Source organism: Pseudopodoces humilis, chromosome 13 (assembly GCF_049639895.1).
Source record: "Pseudopodoces humilis isolate 2021_Gansu_Grassland_sample_001 chromosome 13, ASM4963989v1, whole genome shotgun sequence".
Lineage (NCBI taxonomy): Eukaryota > Metazoa > Chordata > Aves > Passeriformes > Paridae > Pseudopodoces > Pseudopodoces humilis.
This window is the reverse complement of record NC_142212.1, coordinates 1,682,287-1,700,520: the sequence shown is the minus strand read 5'-3', so window position 1 is coordinate 1,700,520 and position 18,234 is coordinate 1,682,287. Positions and strand designations below refer to the sequence as shown.

The following is an 18,234-nucleotide window of genomic DNA, read 5'->3' as shown; positions in this document are numbered from 1 at the left end:
TCCCTTTCCACCTTCAGCCTATCCCTTCATGCACAGCTGTATCTGATGATGCAAGCTGCTTTGAGGTTTTAGCCCAAACTTTACCTCTCCACTCCTGTTGCCTAGCAAAGCACACATTTTAGGCTACAGAAATCGGACGACTTGAACACACATGTACAGGGAGACATGGCCCAATGCCTCATGTTGAAAATATAAAAATAACCCTTTCAAATCAAAAAGCTTATACTGAAACTGAAAGTCCCATGAGGACAGGTCAGGACCTACAGTCCTGCATTCCAACACACCTTCAGGACTGCTACAAGTACAGCGTACATAGGAGCACAATCAACTACAGCCAGCTAAGGGCTTTGGGTCTCTAATACTTCTACCATCCACAGACATAACACACATTCAGTGATACAGAAATCCCTTTGGAAGCTGGGTTTGGTATAACCCACCCTCCTCACTGAGTATTCCATTTTAACAACAATGTACATAGCAAGCTATCCCAAAATAACCTAGTACAAAACTATTAGCTTCAGTCTCCACAGCACGCATGAATAACTACAGCCTTAGTGCCAGCGAGGCTATTTATTTCCTCTACAGAACAGGAGACAAGGTCCCAAATTCCACAGCCCATGCAGTCACCCACAGCAAGTTTACACTGACCCTTCCTCTTCTACTCATGTCTTGGAATTGCTGAACCTGATGCTGAAGTACTGTATTCCAGAGAGGTATGTCAAATTTTACTTCTCCCGTGCACTTTTGTGAGATGTTCCCTTTCAAGCCAGATCCTGGCCTGGCAGAACAGCCAGCACCTCACCTGTTCCTGCAAACAAACACCAGTTCACTAAGCTCTCCCAACTCCTAATCCTACCACCCTGTAGTCTTCAGAAAATGTTATTTCTTCAGAAACTTCCTTGATGGACTGTTTTTGAAATTTACTTTGTTTGTGAGAGGACACACATACTCATTTTTCTCATAATGATGCTGTCCTGTAGTATAAGGTGTGAAAGAAACCATAAACATTTTTGGAAAAACTTAAAGACATCAGATTTACATAGTTCCTAACTAAAGGAAGGCAACTTAGGCTTCACCCCACCCCCACCCACCAGTCTTCACAGGTTTTAAATTAGAAAAATCCCTCCGATGTTTTTTTATTAAGGGTAGATAGATTTAAATTATGTCCACCTCTCTAAATCCAACTTCTCTGCATGCACAACAAGCAGCTCTGATCTATAAAAAGCCAAGTGAGAACTCCTTCTGCAGCACTAGGTGTGACATGGGTGTGCAGATAACACAAGAGGAAGCTCAGTGTGCAGCTCCTCTGATTTTCTATGAGCTATTTCCTCTACCTCCCCAGCCTCCAGTTCCCTCCCCTTTTTACAGAGCTCTCTAATCCATCACAATGCTGTGTGTTCAGGGAATACCAGAATCCATGTTCAAATAACTGAACCATCACAGGGAAAAGAGCTGTATTTACCAAAGTACAGTTAACCCACAAGGTAAAACTCTAACAAGATGGGAGTCAGAGAAATACCTCATGGCTCTCACAAATGCAGAGGTACTTGGGAACAGGCAGGCTTCAAAAGCAACCCAGGGAGAGGAACGTGGTAGAAATCACAGCCAGGAGCTTGGAATCATTTTAAAGTCTAAATCTCGTGTAAACATTAATGGTGCTGGCTCAGAAAGAGAGAATCCTGCCTGAGTAAATACACATGAGCACCTTTAGGTACTGAGAACAAAACAGTCTCCCCAAAGTATTAGAGTTATTAAGAACTCCACTGCCAAAATATTTAAATTTTCGCAAGCCTACTTCACATAAAAGTTTAAGAATTATTTCCCCAAACTGAAAAACAGCAGGTCACCATGAAACTAAGAACCCGCAGGACATTTGTTATAACCTGGAGGAACCTGTTATTTTTACATCCTGCTGAAACCATCTGTGAGTGATTTATAATTGTTCTGGATAGAAGACATTACTTTTTATCCTAATTACCCAAATGGATTAAATTCATGGCCTGTTCCTGGCTTCACACAGAAACCTACTCCAGACTCAAATGTTCTTAAAAATATGAAAATCAAGTTTCATATTTAAAGTCAATCAGTATTCTCAAACCAAACTTCTCAAAACAATGTGAGAAAATACAATTTAACAACTGTCTTATGCATATGTAGATTTTAAAAATCACCTCTACATGTAAATAAAAATCACACTTTCAACATGCATTTGCTCTGTGCCCATCAGGAGGGCTACACCAAAGTGAGAGTGAGAATAAAACTGAAGGAAGATTTAGAGAAAATAGATACATGTAACAAAGCAGATTTAGAAAGATCATGAACCATGTAAGAGAAGAAGAAAAGCAGAGAAGGAAAGTGCTTTAAGCTCAGCAGCATCGTTGATGTGTATTATGCATGTGACCACTACAACCATGAAATATCCTTCCTAACCTGAAAATTAATGCATTACAACTAGATTTATCCACAGTTTCTTGACAACTGAAAAAAAAATGAGTCATCAAACAGCAATTGCTGATATCTTTTTCATCCCCAGGACAGCTGAGTAGTGCAGAGAACCAGAGCAGTTGGGACACGCATGGTGGTGGCCCAGTGGTGTGGACAGCAACAACCTCTCCCCCCACACCCCTCAGTATCTGGTAATGAGCTGCCAACTCCCAGGGCTAACCCGACAAGGACAAATAAATATACATCTCACAAACCTTCTCCATCACAACTGAAGGGATGTTGTATTTACTGAAATTTTGTAAGTTTGGGTTATTTTTTTTAACGACAGAGAAGGGATTCATACCGAGTGTGCTCACACTCCTATAACTGCTTCCAGAGATTAGGCATAAAGCCTGTCACCAGAAACCCTAAAGGAGCTAATGCTGCAGCTGCACTGGAAAGCAAACAAAATGCTACAGGTGATACTGCTGTCAAATGCAGCAGCTTGGTTCAGATGTAATGTACCTGAGTCAGGTCTGAGACAGAAAATGCTTAACAAAATAACAGCCAGTTCAACATACTACAAAGCTACTGCAAGCACCAAATTCCCATTGATACCAAAACAGTTGGCTTCCTGTTGGGTACTGTGCATTTCCATATTACATTAAACCAAGTCTCTTTAAAAGACAAAAAAAAACACATTCTTATTTTACCCCATTCATTGCTTTTACTAATGATCTCTAAGTCTCAGTAACGAATGAGAAAGATTTATAATGCACCCACAAAAAGGTCAAGGTAAAGACCTTCACTGCACGGGCCCTAAAACTTTTTGCTGAAAGAACAAAAGTACTTCCTAGCTACAAAAAGTCCCCAAAAGTTCAAATGGTAGGATGTTTTACTTATCATGAGAATTCCCACCATCCAAAAAAACACAACACCATTTGGCTTCTACGCTGACCAGGAAAACACACGACTGCAGCAGACAGAGCCATAACCTCCTCACTTTAAGCAAGGCCAAGCCCAAGGCATCGAGTTTGGCAGAGCCACACATGCCCTGCAAAGAAGGAGCTTCGCCTGCGCTTCCAGTTCATTCCACACGTGCTGTGCCCGGCTCACGGCCCTGGCCCGGTGACCCAATCCCCGCCGCGGCGGGGCCACCGCAGGGTGGGACCTCCACTGCGAGCGGGCTGGACTCGGGATGGCTGTGCTCCAGCTCGGTGATCCTCCACGGATGGGCCTGGCCCAGCGAGTAACAGAGATTCCCACCCTGTTGGCAGAACTAGGAGAAACTTCACCCAAAGTCACCTGTGGGGTGAGCTCCTTGGAGAGAGGCCTCTGTACCCCAGGGCTGCAGCCCAGCCAGAATGTTTCTAATCCGCCGAAAGGCCACATAACGTTAAGCTGCTGCTACTGATCGAGCAATTCCGAAGGTTACATAATATTTTTCTACACACAAAAGTAATTTAAGATAATAAAGACTAGGAGTATCGTGCTTCCCTTCTGCTGCTTTTCCCTCCCCAGCGGGAAGGTGAGCAGGCAACTCCTAAAACTGCAGCTTCATCCCTGCGCTTGTTTTTCCAGCTTCTTGTGTTTCAATATACACAATCCCTCAGCTGAACAGAAACCATCGTAAATCAGGAGCACCGTGTGGAGAGATGCGACGTGGTCATATCCTGCAACCTTTGAAATCGTGGCCTTCGAGCGCAAGATGGCCATGGAGCCCAGCTCCGACATGAAGGGTCGTTTGTGGGGCCAGAAAACTGAGGCTGCCCCGTAAAATAAGGAGTTTAAAAGAAGGACCGTCAGCTTGGCACCGCTGATTGCACAAACTAGAAGTGTTGCTGTTATGGAGTACAGAGCCAGTTAAGTCTAACTGTTTTTAAAAGCTTGTTGATACTGAGAAAACGCTGAGCAAAACACGAAAACCTCCATAAAGCCAGAAGTGGCACCCCTGTGCTTTTTGCAGCGAGCCATTTCCCCTTCAGCCCAAGTTTAAAACACCTCGCCCCAGCCTGGAACTTGTTGCAGATCCATCCTGCGCGAGAACTAAACTGATTAATAATTTTTTTCTCCCCTCAATAATTAATCACAGAGATGCTTTTCGCCCACCCGCTCTCCCCTGCAGTACCACAGCCCACAAGGCAAGAAGGGACATTTTGAGTCAACGGAGCGAAAGAACATGGAGGCAGAAGCCGCCCTGCTGCCGGGCCGGGCCATGGGCGCTGCCGGTCGCCCCGCCAAGGCCTCCCGGCCTCCGGCCTTGCCGGGGTGGCGGGCAGCGCCGTGTAAATAAGCCAAAATCCCCCGGGGATTGAGGCCGCCCAAAGTTGTGCCGCCCCCGCGGGTCTGGGCGACATTTTGAGGCGCTGAGGTGAGCGGCTGAGGGTGCCCTCCCTCCCCCGCGGGCAGCCCCCGCTGCCATCTTGGAGCCGGGAGGGAGCGGAGGGTGGGAGCGGCGGGGAGGGGGCGCCGGGACCCCCGGGCGGGGGGGGACCCCGGGCTCCTCCTCACCTTGATGTGGAAGCGGATGAGGGCCAGGCGGATGCAGTGCGCCATGCAGACGGGCGGCAGGAACCAGACCTTGGGCGGCGGGGTGCCCTTGTTCTGGACGTGGCTGACGATCTGCTGCGCCGTCTGGCGCTCGTTGCCCTGGCGCTTCACCCACTCGTGCAGCCGGGCCTTCTCCAGGGCGCCGTTGAAGAAGACGAAGAGCTCGATGTTCCCGTTGAAGCAGGCCTTGGCCAGGGCCGCCAGGTAGCCCAGCATGTGGTTCCATTGCCCGCCGCTCACCCAGTCCGTGTAGAAGCCGCCGTAGAGCCGGTGCAGGCAGTTGTCGGCGTCGATAAGGAGGCGCAGCGGGGTCTGGGGGGGCCGCTGGCGGCCCCCACCCACGAGGCTGCCCCGCGCCAGCTTCTGCAGCTCGACAGGCACCACGGCGCTGGGGCAGTGCTTCTCGATGTAGTCCTGGAATCCCTGCACTCCCATGGTGAGGACCGGGCGGCGGCGGCGGGCGGGCGAGCGGGGGCCCGGCGGCAGCGGCAGCAGCGGGGTCTGGGCTCGGGCCGGGCGGCGCGGTGGCGGCGGGCGGGCGGTGGGAGCGGTGGAGCCGGGTGGGAGCGCTGGCTGCCGTCGGTGGCCGATCAGGGGGGAGTTGTATGGATTAGTGGGGGGCTCATGGCTGCCGCGGCCGCCATGTGCTGCGCTCACAGAGCCATGGCTCGGGGATCCGGGCGGCTGCGGCTCCGACTGCCGGGGGGCGGGGGAGCGGCCGGGCGCGCAGGAAGCCAACCCGCCGCCGCCGCCGCCTGCGGCAGCGAGAGCGGAACGGGCGGGACTTGGCGGCGGCGCCGCTGCCACTCACACACCGCGCGGGGCCGCGGCGGGAGCGCAGGGGGAGGGGAGCGCCCTCGGCGCCGCCCGTGCCCGGAGCCCGGAGCCCCTCACGGCCCCCTGGCCTGCCCTGCCCTGCGGCTCTGGCCCGGCCCAGCCCGCCTGCCGCGGCCGTTGCATAACCCGGGCATGCGCGGGAGCGTGGCGGAAGCGAGTGGCGGGGAAGGGGTGGGGGCCGGGGGCGGGGAGCGGCGGCGGGAGCCGGCGCAGGGGTGGCCCGGATCGGCCCGGGCCGGCCCCGTCCCCGCCCCGGCCCCGGCCCCGCGCTGGCGGGCGGCGGCGCTCCATCAGCCCCGCGGCCGCCGTGACGGGCCCAGCTCGGGGAAGCGGCGCCGCGGGCACCTGTTGCTCGGGGGTGTTCGGCCGTGATAGGGCAGCAGAAGTGGCCCCGCAGCGGTTCGGTTCGGGCCGGGCCAGAGCCGCGGGGCTCCCGGCCTGCTGCAGCGCCCCACCTGCCCATAGCGCCCCCGGTAAAAGTGACCGGCTGGCCTGGCTTCTATCGGCTGAGCGTTTGCTGCTGCTGGTAAAGCTTCCAGATCGTAGAATACCTCCAGATCTACAGGGACCATCGAGTCCAACTCCTGGCCCGGCACAGACACCCCAACAATCCCACCCTGTGCATCCCTGAGAGCGTTGTCCAAATGCTCCTGGAGCTCTGGCAGCCTTGGGGACGTGCCCAAACCCTGGGGAGTGCCCAGTTCAGTGCCCAGCAGGCTCTGGGGAAAGAATCTTTCCCTGATAGCCACCCTAGCCCTCCCCTGGGCAGCTCCAGCCGTTCCCTGGCTGCTGTCCCTGTCCCAGGGAGCAGAGATCGGAGCTGCCCCTCGGGAGGAGCTGCAGCCCCCGGGGAGCTCTGCCCTCAGTCTTCCCTTCTCCAGCTGAGCAAACCAAGTGTCCTCAGCCCCTCTCTGTAGGGCCCCTCCAGACCCTTCACCATCTTCATAGCCCTCCTTTAGTGTCCTAACACTCTCTAATAACTTTAAATTTTTCTTGTACTGTGGCACCTGAAACTGCATGTGAGACTTGAGGTGAGGCCACACCAATGCAGAATGGGGATACACAATCACCTCCCTCAATGTTTTTGGCAGCCTTTTCACCTTAGACATGCTTAAAGTGGCAACTGCTTGCATCTTGAGACCTGCCATCCACAGGGCAGCCAAACTGTTGCCATAACTGGTAAATGAACATAAGTATCAACTATCAGGGAAGAAACCCATAAATGAGCATTAATATCAACTGCTGGAAGAAACCTACTCTTCACTGCACAGACAGTGAGGAATTACGTGTCTTCAGTTTTACCAGATGAAATTAGTTTTTAAAAGGCCGAGGTACCCAACTTGCAAGTTGCCTGCAAGTTTATCTTTGCAGTAATACCACAGCACCTAAGCAGTTCTCTGCTGTTCAGGTGTTTGAAAACTAAAGTGCCAAGCTGCTGATGCTGTATGTCCACATTAATATTTTTTTAATGAGGAAAAGCATATTGTTAATGAGATTTCAGTCAGGCTGGATTGGCACCCGCAGTAAATATTCCCAGCAGGGAATGGGTGTTGCAGCAGGAGTTGGCCACCTCACTCCCAGGCAGTGAGTGCCATGGGCCTGTGTCCGAGCCCAACCACTGCAGCAGCAGGATGATGGAGTAAAGAATACTGGAAAAGCTATGGAAGTAATCAATGATAAGTGCAAGTTCCTTCTTGGAAATGTGTTTTTGCAGTAATCTGAGAGTGTGTTTTCCTAAGTAAATAGTCCAGTCTCTTTCTGAACTACTTTTCCCTTAGAATTCTTAGATTACCCTGTAAGAGTAGATATGTTATTATAACATTAAATAATAAAGTAATTTAGAACACTTTGAGGAGCACACAAAACATGGTAGCAAGCCAATAGTGCTAATAGAAGGAAAGTCAATCAAGGAGAAAGAACTTCAGAATTTCAAATATTCTAAAAATCTCCAAAATTTGGTAAAATAACAAGTACTGCTGTACATGAGGTGCCTGAAAAGCAGACTTTCAGACAGCCCTGCATGTGTCCAATGCTCCGACACTGCAAAGCTTGATCAAAAACAAGCTATTCTCTAAGTAGCCTTGTAAGCAATAACTGGGTCAAGAAGAATTCCCTTCTTGTCATTGTCTCACAGGGTCTTTAGGTTCAATAGTCTTAGGAATGGCAAATCATCTATAAATAAAAGATGATAAATTTGCTTGTGCTTTTTTCTGCTTTTTTTTTTGTTGTTGTTTAGGAAGGCAACTAGTCCAGAGCATGTGCCACCAGGAGTCTGGCTGTCAGCACCCTTGGAGTCAGGGAGGCACAGCAGAGCTGAGCACTGCCAGTTTGTGCCTGGCCACAAACACAACCCTCCCTCTCCAAAGAGAAGAAAAGAGAGAGGAAAAGCATAAGGTACTTCCAGAACTTATTTAATACAAACTAAAAGTTTGGCCAGAAGAGAAGACCATGGAAAATAAGTTAAATTTATGGAAAACAAAATTACTCTGGAAGGCAGGTGGATTAAGCAAGACCTAAAGAGCAATTAATCAAAGACACAAGGGAAACAAGGTGTTTTTTCATGAACCAGCAGCAGAAAGCCTGCAGGATTCATCAATCTTCTTCCTCAGCACTGAGACACAATGTGTTCAACAGTTCCCAGATGTTGGTTGTGTAAAGGAAGGGTTAATAGCGGTTGGTATTAAAGTCAGTGACTCATTATCCAACCTGAACAGAAGAGGAGTGGCTCCCTCAAAGGAAGGAACTGAGCAGTCATTAGGAAGAACTAAGGAATAACCATGTCAGAGCAAGAACAGAGATGAATGTTATCAGTTTGGTCTTGGTTCCTCTGTTAACAAAAGTCAGTCCCACAGCAAGAGGGACACGGACACAGGCTGTGGAACAGACTAGCCACTGTGACCTGAAAGCTACATCTGCCTGGGAGGAGTAGAGACGTACTTTATCCATGGGAAACACTTGTTTGATGTGATTTCTCTTAATATTTCTCCTTTTTCCTCAATCTGGTGCATCGTGCTGTAGAGCTGCTGCCCCAGAACTTCCCTGTTCTTGCTGCTGTAGAAGATCTCCCAGCCTTCAACTCACTGCCAGGACTGCAAGTGGCAGGTGATACTTTTCTGCATTGATACTTCAGTGTTCACAGTTCTAGGCATGCCTGTCACTTAGTCGAAAATAATTTTCAAAAATAAAAAAAATTGAAGAAAAATTGTAGAGGTTTAAAAAAGTATTTGGGATAAAATTTGTCATTTGTTGCAATCTTGCTCTGATTTTGTATCATCGTGTTTGCTACCATGTGCAACATCCCTTTCTTGTCTCTTATGTTTCTGCAGTTAAACTATACAAATCAGAAAACGTTTGTAGAAGGAGGTTTTCCATGTTCAGGTATCTTCACAAAATATCAACAAACACCATCTTGCTTAAGCATACAATAACTATTTTCAAATACCTTACGGTACTTCAGATGGAACATTTTCCTTTTAGGACAAAGATGTGCATATAGAAGGCACATCACTGAGTTATTTAAAGCACTTAGAGGTCTCTCCATCAGCATCAGCTCTCTAGGGACCAATCCAAAGAAAAGATGATTCAAAAGATAGCATTGTTTACTAGAGCCACTGCTGTGCTCAAACTCAACATTTCTGATTGTCCATAGAGGCCAACCCTTGAGGAGTTTGGCCCTGGGCATATGTGGGGTAAATGATGGTGTTGCTCCTTTTAGGAGCAAGAACTTTTAGGGCAAGAAAATGACTGGCAGTGAGTCCTCCAAGCGCTTGGGAGAAGCAGGCTGGAGGAGGGGGCAATGACGCTGGCTGAAAGAATTCCTCCTTTCAGAGAACAAGCAGCACTTTCACAGCAGTGGATGCTCAGCCACAGCACACACTGCACAGATTACATCAGGGCCATTCACTGCCTTTGATTAGTTTGGAGAAACAAAACCATGAAAATTTTAAGTTCTGAACTCGAATTTTCAAGAGAAAAAGCATAAATAATAAGGGCATTATGGAGCAGGCAGCGGGAGCTGGTGGGGAGCAGTAGCACTGCTTCTTCAAAAAGCTGGAACAGTAGTGTGCTGTTCCTGTGGCAGTTGTGTGAGACATACAAAAAGCCAGTATTTAAAGACTATTCTACTGCAGTTTTTGCAGGGGCATCAATAATATTATGAAAAGATACTAATAGAATGCTACAGCTTGATATTATAACAGATAAGATGCACTTGCCAGTGGTATCACGAGAGCTGAGCCAAAATACATCCACTGTGGCCATTTCAGAAGAGCAGCTATTTACGCTTCCAACACTTTCAAAACATGTTATTTTTGTTGGCATTTATGCAATTAACACAAGTATCTCAGGCATGGAAGTAACAGATTTAGCTACCTGAATGTGGGGTAGGGCTGCCAGGTTTAGGAACACCAAAAGCAGACCTTCACTTTCAGTCTGCTACCGCAGCTGAATTCTTCATCTTGCCCAAACACACAGCAGCCCCATGTGCCAGTGCTCCACCCATAGATGTGGATCACTCAGTCTTACTGAGTGATCTTGCCATGGTCTGCCCTTATTTCATCCCTACAGCTCTTGCTGCAGAGGCTAAAATGTAAGTATAAAAGAATTTAATTGATTTGAATTGCAAAATATAACGTTCTGGGGCTGTGCCTGCTTGAATCAGCACACAGGATGAAATGAGGTCCGTAAATCCAGACTTTTCAAAGTAGTGGCCTGGGCACAAGGGATACTTTGTGCTGTTGCCTTTCCTGTCGCATAATGGCTCTCCCAATCCCTCCCAGAGGCACGGCTGCCACTCCTGGGACAGGGTGCTCCTTGAGCTGGTGCAGTTGGAGAAGCAGACAATCCTCCTGTTGTCCAGAACTGGCCCACGAGCCACCAATTAGACTGTTCTGAACGACAGCATTCTGTTCAAAGGGCTGCTAATTGTATTTTAATGATGATTTAAATGCTGCTGCTGATCATTTCAGAGACATCCAGATCACTAATTACTCGTAGTCTATGTTGAGCTTTAAGCAGGCGCAGGCACAACACTGTAGAAGCACCAAGTAATGTTATTAATGTTCTCAAAGGCCTTCATTGCCCTTCCACGTGTCAAAAGCATCATCTCCTGCTCCTGCCCAAACCCAGCCCTGGCTGCTCACATCTGGGATCCAGCTGCAGCACATGTTCTTGCAGCATCCTGGATGTAAGCAAAGAGCAAAATTACTTACATTCATTAAACAAAATTCTACCAATAATTATAAAAATTAACTAAAGTTCTTGCTACAATTTAGAACATTTTACCTTTAAGATAAAGGACTAGCTCAGCTGAACTGCATCTCTGAACATGGTATGGTCAGGATATTTGAGTAAACTCACCTGAAATGCAGATCCTAACAAGCTGCCTGTACAGCCAGGAAGGACATCAGCCTGTTGGAGCAAGTCTAGAGGAGATCACCAAGATGATCAGAAGGATGGAGCAGCTCTGCTGTGAGGAAAGGCTGAGGGCATTGGGGTTGTTCAACCTGGGGAAGGGAAGCTTCAGGGTGACCCAACTGCCGTCTTCCAGTACCTAAAGGGAGCTTACAAGAAAAATGGAAAGAGGCTATTTACAAAGACCTGGAGTGACAGAACAGGGGAGAATGGCTTCAGACTGACAGAGGACAGGTTTAGGTTAGATATTGGAAAGAAATTCTTGACTGTGAGGGTGGTGAGGCCCTGGCACAGACTGCCCCTTTACCCCTGGAAGGTTGGAGGGCCAGGTTGGATGGGGCTTGGAGCATCCTGGGATAGTGGAAAATGTCCCTGCCCATGGCAAGGGTGGCACTGGATGATCTTTGAGGTCCCTTTCAAGAACTCTAGGGTTCTCTGGCTCTCTCCTCACCACTGCAGCAGGAGCAGTGTTGTGGTGGGAACATGGCTGGCCTGCAGAGCTCCCACAGCCAGAGCTGTGCTGTGCAGTGAGGTCAAGGAAGTTCAGCTTCCAAGACTGGCAAATCACTACCTGCTATAAGCATGAAATTCCTTCCCAAACGTTTACTTGTATTCTGTACAAGATGCTCATAGTGTGTGGAGGAATCCATTCTCCAGAAAAAATATTTAGAGTGCAAGTCACAGTTTTCCCCTTCAGAAATTCAGCCAAAACACACCAAATCTGCTATCCACTGACAGCGTAGTGCTGGTCAAGATGTTTATACATAAAACACTCTGTCAGTGAAAGTAAAGCACATATCTTGCCTGTGTAATTGATATCTACAAATGGGGAAGCTGGCTGAGCCGTGTTCTAAAATACGTGCTTTTACGAGAATGTAGGTTAGCTGTAGTACAGTGGATCCTACGTGCCAAATCTAAGCAGTCGGAATTTTGAAGAGACTTTAAATGATGCAGGAAAAAAAGGAAGGCTTGTTTTCTCACTGGGAAATAAAATGCATGTAAATAAATGCTAACACCGTTATTTTTTTGGTGAAGATTTACATGAGATTAATCCCTTTATAGTCCTAGAGTGTATTAGTTTCACTAAGCTCCCCTCAGTTTGTGAGATTGCTGATCTAGGACAAGAGTGAGGAGCTTGCTGCACTCTGTGAGCAGGCACACAGTGAAGAGAGTGGGATCCCCTGTGCACACCTTCCCCCAGTGTTGTTGTGCCTGGAGCTGCAGGGGCACCTTTGCCTGAGCAAGCCCCTGGAACAGCCTTTAAGGAGACATTTGCTTGTGCAGCTCAGGTGGCTGGTACAGAACAATGACATTTGCATGTGGGAAAAATCTTACATGCAATTATTTACAGCCATCTGACCTAAGAGTTTTACTTCCTACATAAATGGTCTATCTTGCTTGTCTGAGGAAGGCTTTAAGTGTGTTTTTTGTGTGTCTCTCCATTTTCTGAGGGCTGTGCCAGACATGGCAGCTTTGGAAATGAAAAATCATGAAAAATTATTGCACTTTGTTACCAAGTGCTGGTTTTTTTTTTTCCTTTTTACATCGTTGATGATATTTGAAACTGAGTAGATATGAGGGCAAATAATTCCCTCCCTTTTGTGTTTCAGAAAACACCTGCCTCAGCTGCCAGCCTGCTCCTACAAACCCCACAGCTTGCACAGAGTAGCCGAGCTGAGCTGATGCCAGGAACGTGAAGGTCTTATAAGAGGTGACATTTAAAGTTGTGTATTCCCAGCTTTTGTAATTACAGGTTAGCCATTTGGTTTTCATTCTTTTCAGCAGGGTCTGAGATATTGGTGTCATAGGTTTTCTGCCTGATCTACACTGGTTACTTCCTTATCTTCATTTATTCTTTTAAAGATACATCACTTGAACTTTATCCTGTGGCTTTCTTGCCTAACATCAGTCAGGAAAATGCTTAAAAATTAAAGAATTAAATATTTTTGGATAATAGAAAATCTCTTTTGAAGGAGATGAAAAGAGTTAAACCCCACAAGCTTGTCACTCAATGACAGAAACCCTGACTTCTGAAAGTTGTACACACGTGCAGCCTGGCCTGCCCCCAATGTCTTGACTGCCATGAAACTAGAAACATTTATTAGCATAAGAAATTTGTAATCTAGTTCTGAAAAAGAAAACAAACAAACAAACAAGAAAAAAGGCAAATAGTACACAGCTCTCATTTATGAGAGCATTTTTATTTTCCAGAAGACGTCAGTTTAATTCTCCATTTACTGTCACCATACCCAGCAACTTTTGATCTCCCCCCACATAATACAGCACAGTAGAGTGTCTCTTTAAATTCATTTATAAAATAATTCAGGACTGTGGGTGTCTTTGATCTGTTCCTCTCTGCTAAAATACAGAAGAGAAGAACATGTCGCTTAGCAACCCCGCTTAGCCAGCACTGGGGGAGGCAGGAGGGATGGATGGTCCAGAGCCACAAAAGGGGAGGATTAAGCCCCTTCACAAAACTAAATTTCAGACAGTCTTTCTCAAAAGTGAAGTGAGCGAACATGGCTGTTTGCAGAATTGGGGAATTGGGTGATCTCACTTTTTCTGGTTTTTTTTTATATCCAGTTATGGTCTGTTAATAGCAATCTTCAATGAAATGGGAAAATCTGGCATGGGATGGACAACGCAGCTTCAGGGCTGGGTTGCAGGTGAAGAGAACCTGAAGTTTAATTTCAAACCATTTCAATAGATTTTAAATACAATTAGTGTTGTCAAGACTAATGGTAATTAATTTCATAGCACAGCTTTAATCTTAACACTTGAGATAAATTTTGTGTGAGTCTCATCCTGTTGTACAATCGGACAGCCCAACTTATTCAGGGTCACTTACCTTGCTGTAAATAATCCCCAGAATTCTCTGAGTGGTTACTAAGCTGTGATTCACTGGTAACTAGGTAACATCTTAGAGCTGCAAAAAAACCCCAGTAAGGAAAGTAACTTTGCACTGAGGCACATGAGCAGCCCCCTGTCCTTCCTGCAGCTGCAGGATGGTGATGTCCCAAGAGCCACGGCAGGAGAGGGCACCAGCTCAAACCCTCCTGCTCATGCCCTTGCTGACCAGGGCTCGTCTAGAGCAGCCTGGATTGATTTTTCCCCCAAACATCAAATCCTACAGCAATGTATGGCTGATTTATAGAAGAAAAAATTATGTTAAAAACCTGTGTCAGAGGAAGAATGGCAGAACTACCCATTCCAGCATCTCACACAAGAATAGTTCAGAATGAAATACAGGTAAATTGTTACAGCTGGTCTTCTATTAATGATAATAAAATCTTAATCTTTGCACCACTTTCATGTACTAATCACCTATAACTTATTAGTGAACAATTAAGAGAATTCCTAAATTCTAATGGTTCAGGTTTCTCCCAGAGCTCAGTGCAGGTAATCCTGTGCTCAAACTCAATAGTAAACCTGCAGATTATTAGACTGAGTACCTACCTCTATCCACAGGCAGGAGGCATGTCTAAACTGGCATCTGCTGCATATTCCAGCAATTATAAACATACCTGAAAACAGACATTATTGGACTCTGAAGTAACATTGTTTTTATCCAGTAAGGGAAGTGGTAAGTGGTGGTGTGGAGCTCATTCAGAGCTAAGGTTTCTAGAATAGTGTACTGAAGAATTTAATTCATAGGTGACAAGATAGTATTTATTACCCATATATAGCAAAGACCTGCACAGTAGAATTGTGTCTTCAGTGGGAATTTTACTGGTTACTTAGGGGTGCCTGGATTTTACCCAGGATCTCTGAGTGATTTTTTTGTATTGGCAAATGCTTGTGTAATGTGATCCTTTGGAGAAATTTAATTAAAGAAAAATGCGTAAGGCACTTGCATTAAGTGGTCTAAGTTTGTTAGCATACAGTATGGAGAATGAAGCCCAAATTAGAAACAAATAGCACTAACTCAACTGTGAGCATTTCCATAAAAACTGCTTTAGTAAGAAACTTCTGGTTTTGTAGCTCTTTTCTCTATACTTTCACTTTTATGATCCAAGCAAATTTAGAGGTTTTATTTGAGGTGTCACAAGCTGAAGCAAGCCCCACTGACTTGACCTTGTCTTTGCTCTCAGTTACACCACAGTTAACAATTCTTTACTATAACTCAGTACTGAGAAAGTGATTTTGCTGACTGCCTAAATTGAGGAGGAATCCAGCAATAGTGGAACTTTTCTACTTGCACTTTTTACAGTACCAGTTCATTCACACAGTGGATTTTAGTTTTAGGAAACAGAAATCTGTCTTATCCATAAAGCCAAGATGCTCTTTGTTGGAGATTCTTGTTACAAACACTTTCTGTGATTCCTCTAACAGATACAGAGCATCTCCAGCTTCTCAAGCAGACTCTGTGAGGCTGATGGTCTTGAGGAATATGTTTTGGACTACACTGACTTCCAAACCTGTACAATTAACATAGCTTTCTGCTTATGGCATTCAGGTTCCCACATCAGGATGATGCATGGAAAAAGCACACAGATAAGGCATCGTTTGCCCAAACATGTCATCAGAAACTGACTCCCTAAAGGTATGTCTCAAGTTGGAGAACACAAACAGATGTGTGATATTTTTCCATTTCAGAGCAGTCATTATCATATCACTATGATGCAGATTACCTTCCTGACTTCTTAATCCCAGCATTGACAGAGGGAGAGTAATCTAAATTTGCAGATGCATCATGTTGGAGAACTCTCAGTTTAGTGCAGCAATTCTTGAAAATATATTGGCCCAGCTGACAGTATTTGGGAAAAGAAGATTATCTCTGGCATGGGACCACACTGCAACAGCCCCTGTTCTCAGGGAAGAAGCTCTAATCTAAAATCTATCTGACTATTTCTTTGTCTTGTAATCTCCTTCTAAATGAAAATATAATTATTCAGCTTTTTGTCTGGTGTATAGAAAAGTGTGAAGTTAAAAATAAGTCTCAGCTCCTCCTCACTGCAGGGACAATGGCTGTCTTTTTAAACTAAAAGCCCACTGGTCCCATTGTCTTCTGATAAACTGTTGGGCATCTCAGAAAGGTTTTTTGGTGACTGAGGCTCAGTTTCCCCAGAGATCAATAATTACAGCAAGGAGAGCTGCAGAGAGGTTGGACATCTTTACTGCCTGCAGTGCTACCACCACATGTCTGACTCCAGCACCAGGCATCTGGAATATAAATGGACTGAAAAATTCACTGAAATGCTTTGATGTTGTATAGATGCAGAATTTGAAAGGATTATGAGTGTCTATTTTTAAAAGGAAATTAATAGAAGGCATTATAAGGCTATGAAAAATACCGTGTGGTATAAAGGAAGATCAGGAAATTCTTGTTTTTCTCACAGTGTAAGGAACACAGGCATTCACAGAAAGAGATACAGTGTGCAAAAATTTGCAAACAAACCAAAATAAGCCATTCCCTGCTGGGTTTCTCCATGTTCTGACTGCCTGGTTCAGCTGAGTGAGGACCATGGGCCAGCCTGCCCAAACCAGCCCTGCTCGCTCCTGTCTCTCACTGAAATCAGCAGGAGTATCACCCCCATGGTGCTGCAACTCTGAAAATTTGTGACTGGAAGCAAATGGTTTTGAAGGAGAGAAAAAACAGGTGCAGAGACATCCTTGTCCTCAGAAAGCCTGCTGAACCATGCCTTTTTCCTTGGAAGAAGTCATATTTACATGACAAATTTACATGTAGCAGTGACAGTGGCAGAATATTTCCAAGAAAGCGGAATTATTAATGTTTTGGCAGTGTGAGATTGTTTTTTTCCCAATTGCAAATGTTGCTCCATCTGCCACAAAACCATTAGTTCCAACAGCCTGGCCTTCTCCATTAAAGGGGCATCACAACACATCCTGTTTGTAGCTGGGATATGAGGAGAGCAAGGTGATCCCAGTGTGTGACACGCTGCAGTGGTGTGCCCTGTTGGGTGAGAAGCCAAGCCAGCTGGGGAGGTGTGTCTTCCTCTTGTCTGCTGTGTGAACTGGTAGGTTAGTTGTGTTTGACATCATCCACATTAAGATTTTAATAACACCACTGGCTTAAATCTGAGTTATACCATAGAAATACTGGCTAGACGGGGCCTTTAGATCAGCTCCTGCCTTCTGCTCAAAGCATGACTGAACCATCACTGGATTAGGTCTGCTGTGATTTTACCTGGCCAAATGTTTGGTATCCCCCTCTGGGTAACCTCTTCCATCTGCATTCTTCAAAATTTTCAGAGTTTAAGATCATGACAGGTCTGTCTCTGCAAAACACTCTGTTTTTAGCAAGACATCCCATGTCCACAAAGATGTCTTCCTGATTTCTTTTCTGAAATCTGACTTATAATGAGAGTAAAAGGTATGTGATTCCTTAAACCTAAAGGAGATATCCAACATAAAAAAACCCAATATTAATTCCAAAATTACTATTTTAATGATGACTGGTAATCTGTGCAGTTTTATCTACTTGATAATACCCAGCTTAGTGTTAGATCTAAAAAAAAGAATGAAATGAGAAAATGATTCCTTTGATACACATTAAGTTATTCAGTTAGTAAATTAGTGAATCTTATCCTGTTATTAGCTATTAGCATGTTACACTTCTTGATGTTGCTCATGAAGAATGCATATGAAAACGAGGAAAAAAAATTACCTTTTGAAGTTCCTACCACTTGATATGTTGACATTTCTTTTAATTTGTGACTGTCCTCTTGAATGCAGTATTCCACTGTCTGGTTTTATGAGAGAGCCTTCATTTTTAATTTGTTCTCCCATTGATCAGACTTTTTTTGAATGGGTAGCTCTCAAGATAATTAGCCTTTCAAGGAAACCATGTTCTCCTAAATAGTTATTAATGAGTATCTCTCCCAGTCAGCCCTCTTAGCTCTTTTTCAGTAGGGGACTTTCAAGGCCTGGTCAGCCTGTCACTGGTACTACTGAAGACAGCAAGAATCTCGCTGCAGATTTCAGGGAGAGCAAGAGCAGACCCTGGGAGTGAAGAAACATCATTTGCATTCACTTTGGCAGATGGCTATG

At 45.8% G+C, this 18,234-nt stretch overlaps 1 protein-coding gene and 1 long non-coding RNA gene across 7 annotated transcripts in view; one reads left to right on the top strand and one right to left on the bottom strand.

The window, feature by feature from the left end:
- Positions 1-5,668, bottom strand: part of FAM120A (family with sequence similarity 120 member A) — a 48,368-nt gene extending 42,700 nt beyond the window's left edge. For 3 of the 5 annotated variants that reach the window (XM_005532793.3, XM_014261354.2, XM_005532794.3), the window contains exon 1: positions 4,936-5,667. In XM_005532793.3, coding sequence (XP_005532850.1) covers positions 4,936-5,409 — 474 coding nt within the window. In that variant the 5' untranslated portion in view covers positions 5,410-5,667. Of the gene's footprint in view, positions 1-4,935 lie in introns of all 5 variants that reach the window. The other 2 variants (XM_088062017.1, XM_014261353.2) reach the window with 2 other exon arrangements.
- Positions 5,280-17,983, top strand: LOC148183192 (uncharacterized). 2 transcript variants are annotated; one of them, XR_015773717.1, is made up of 5 exons: positions 5,280-5,410; positions 8,048-8,913; positions 12,834-12,934; positions 15,680-15,766; positions 17,054-17,983. It is a non-coding gene; the product is annotated as an uncharacterized LOC148183192 (long non-coding RNA). The 2 variants fall into 2 exon arrangements; XR_015773716.1 differs by having other exon boundaries at positions 12,834-12,976.
- Positions 17,984-18,234: the final 251 nt, after the last annotated feature.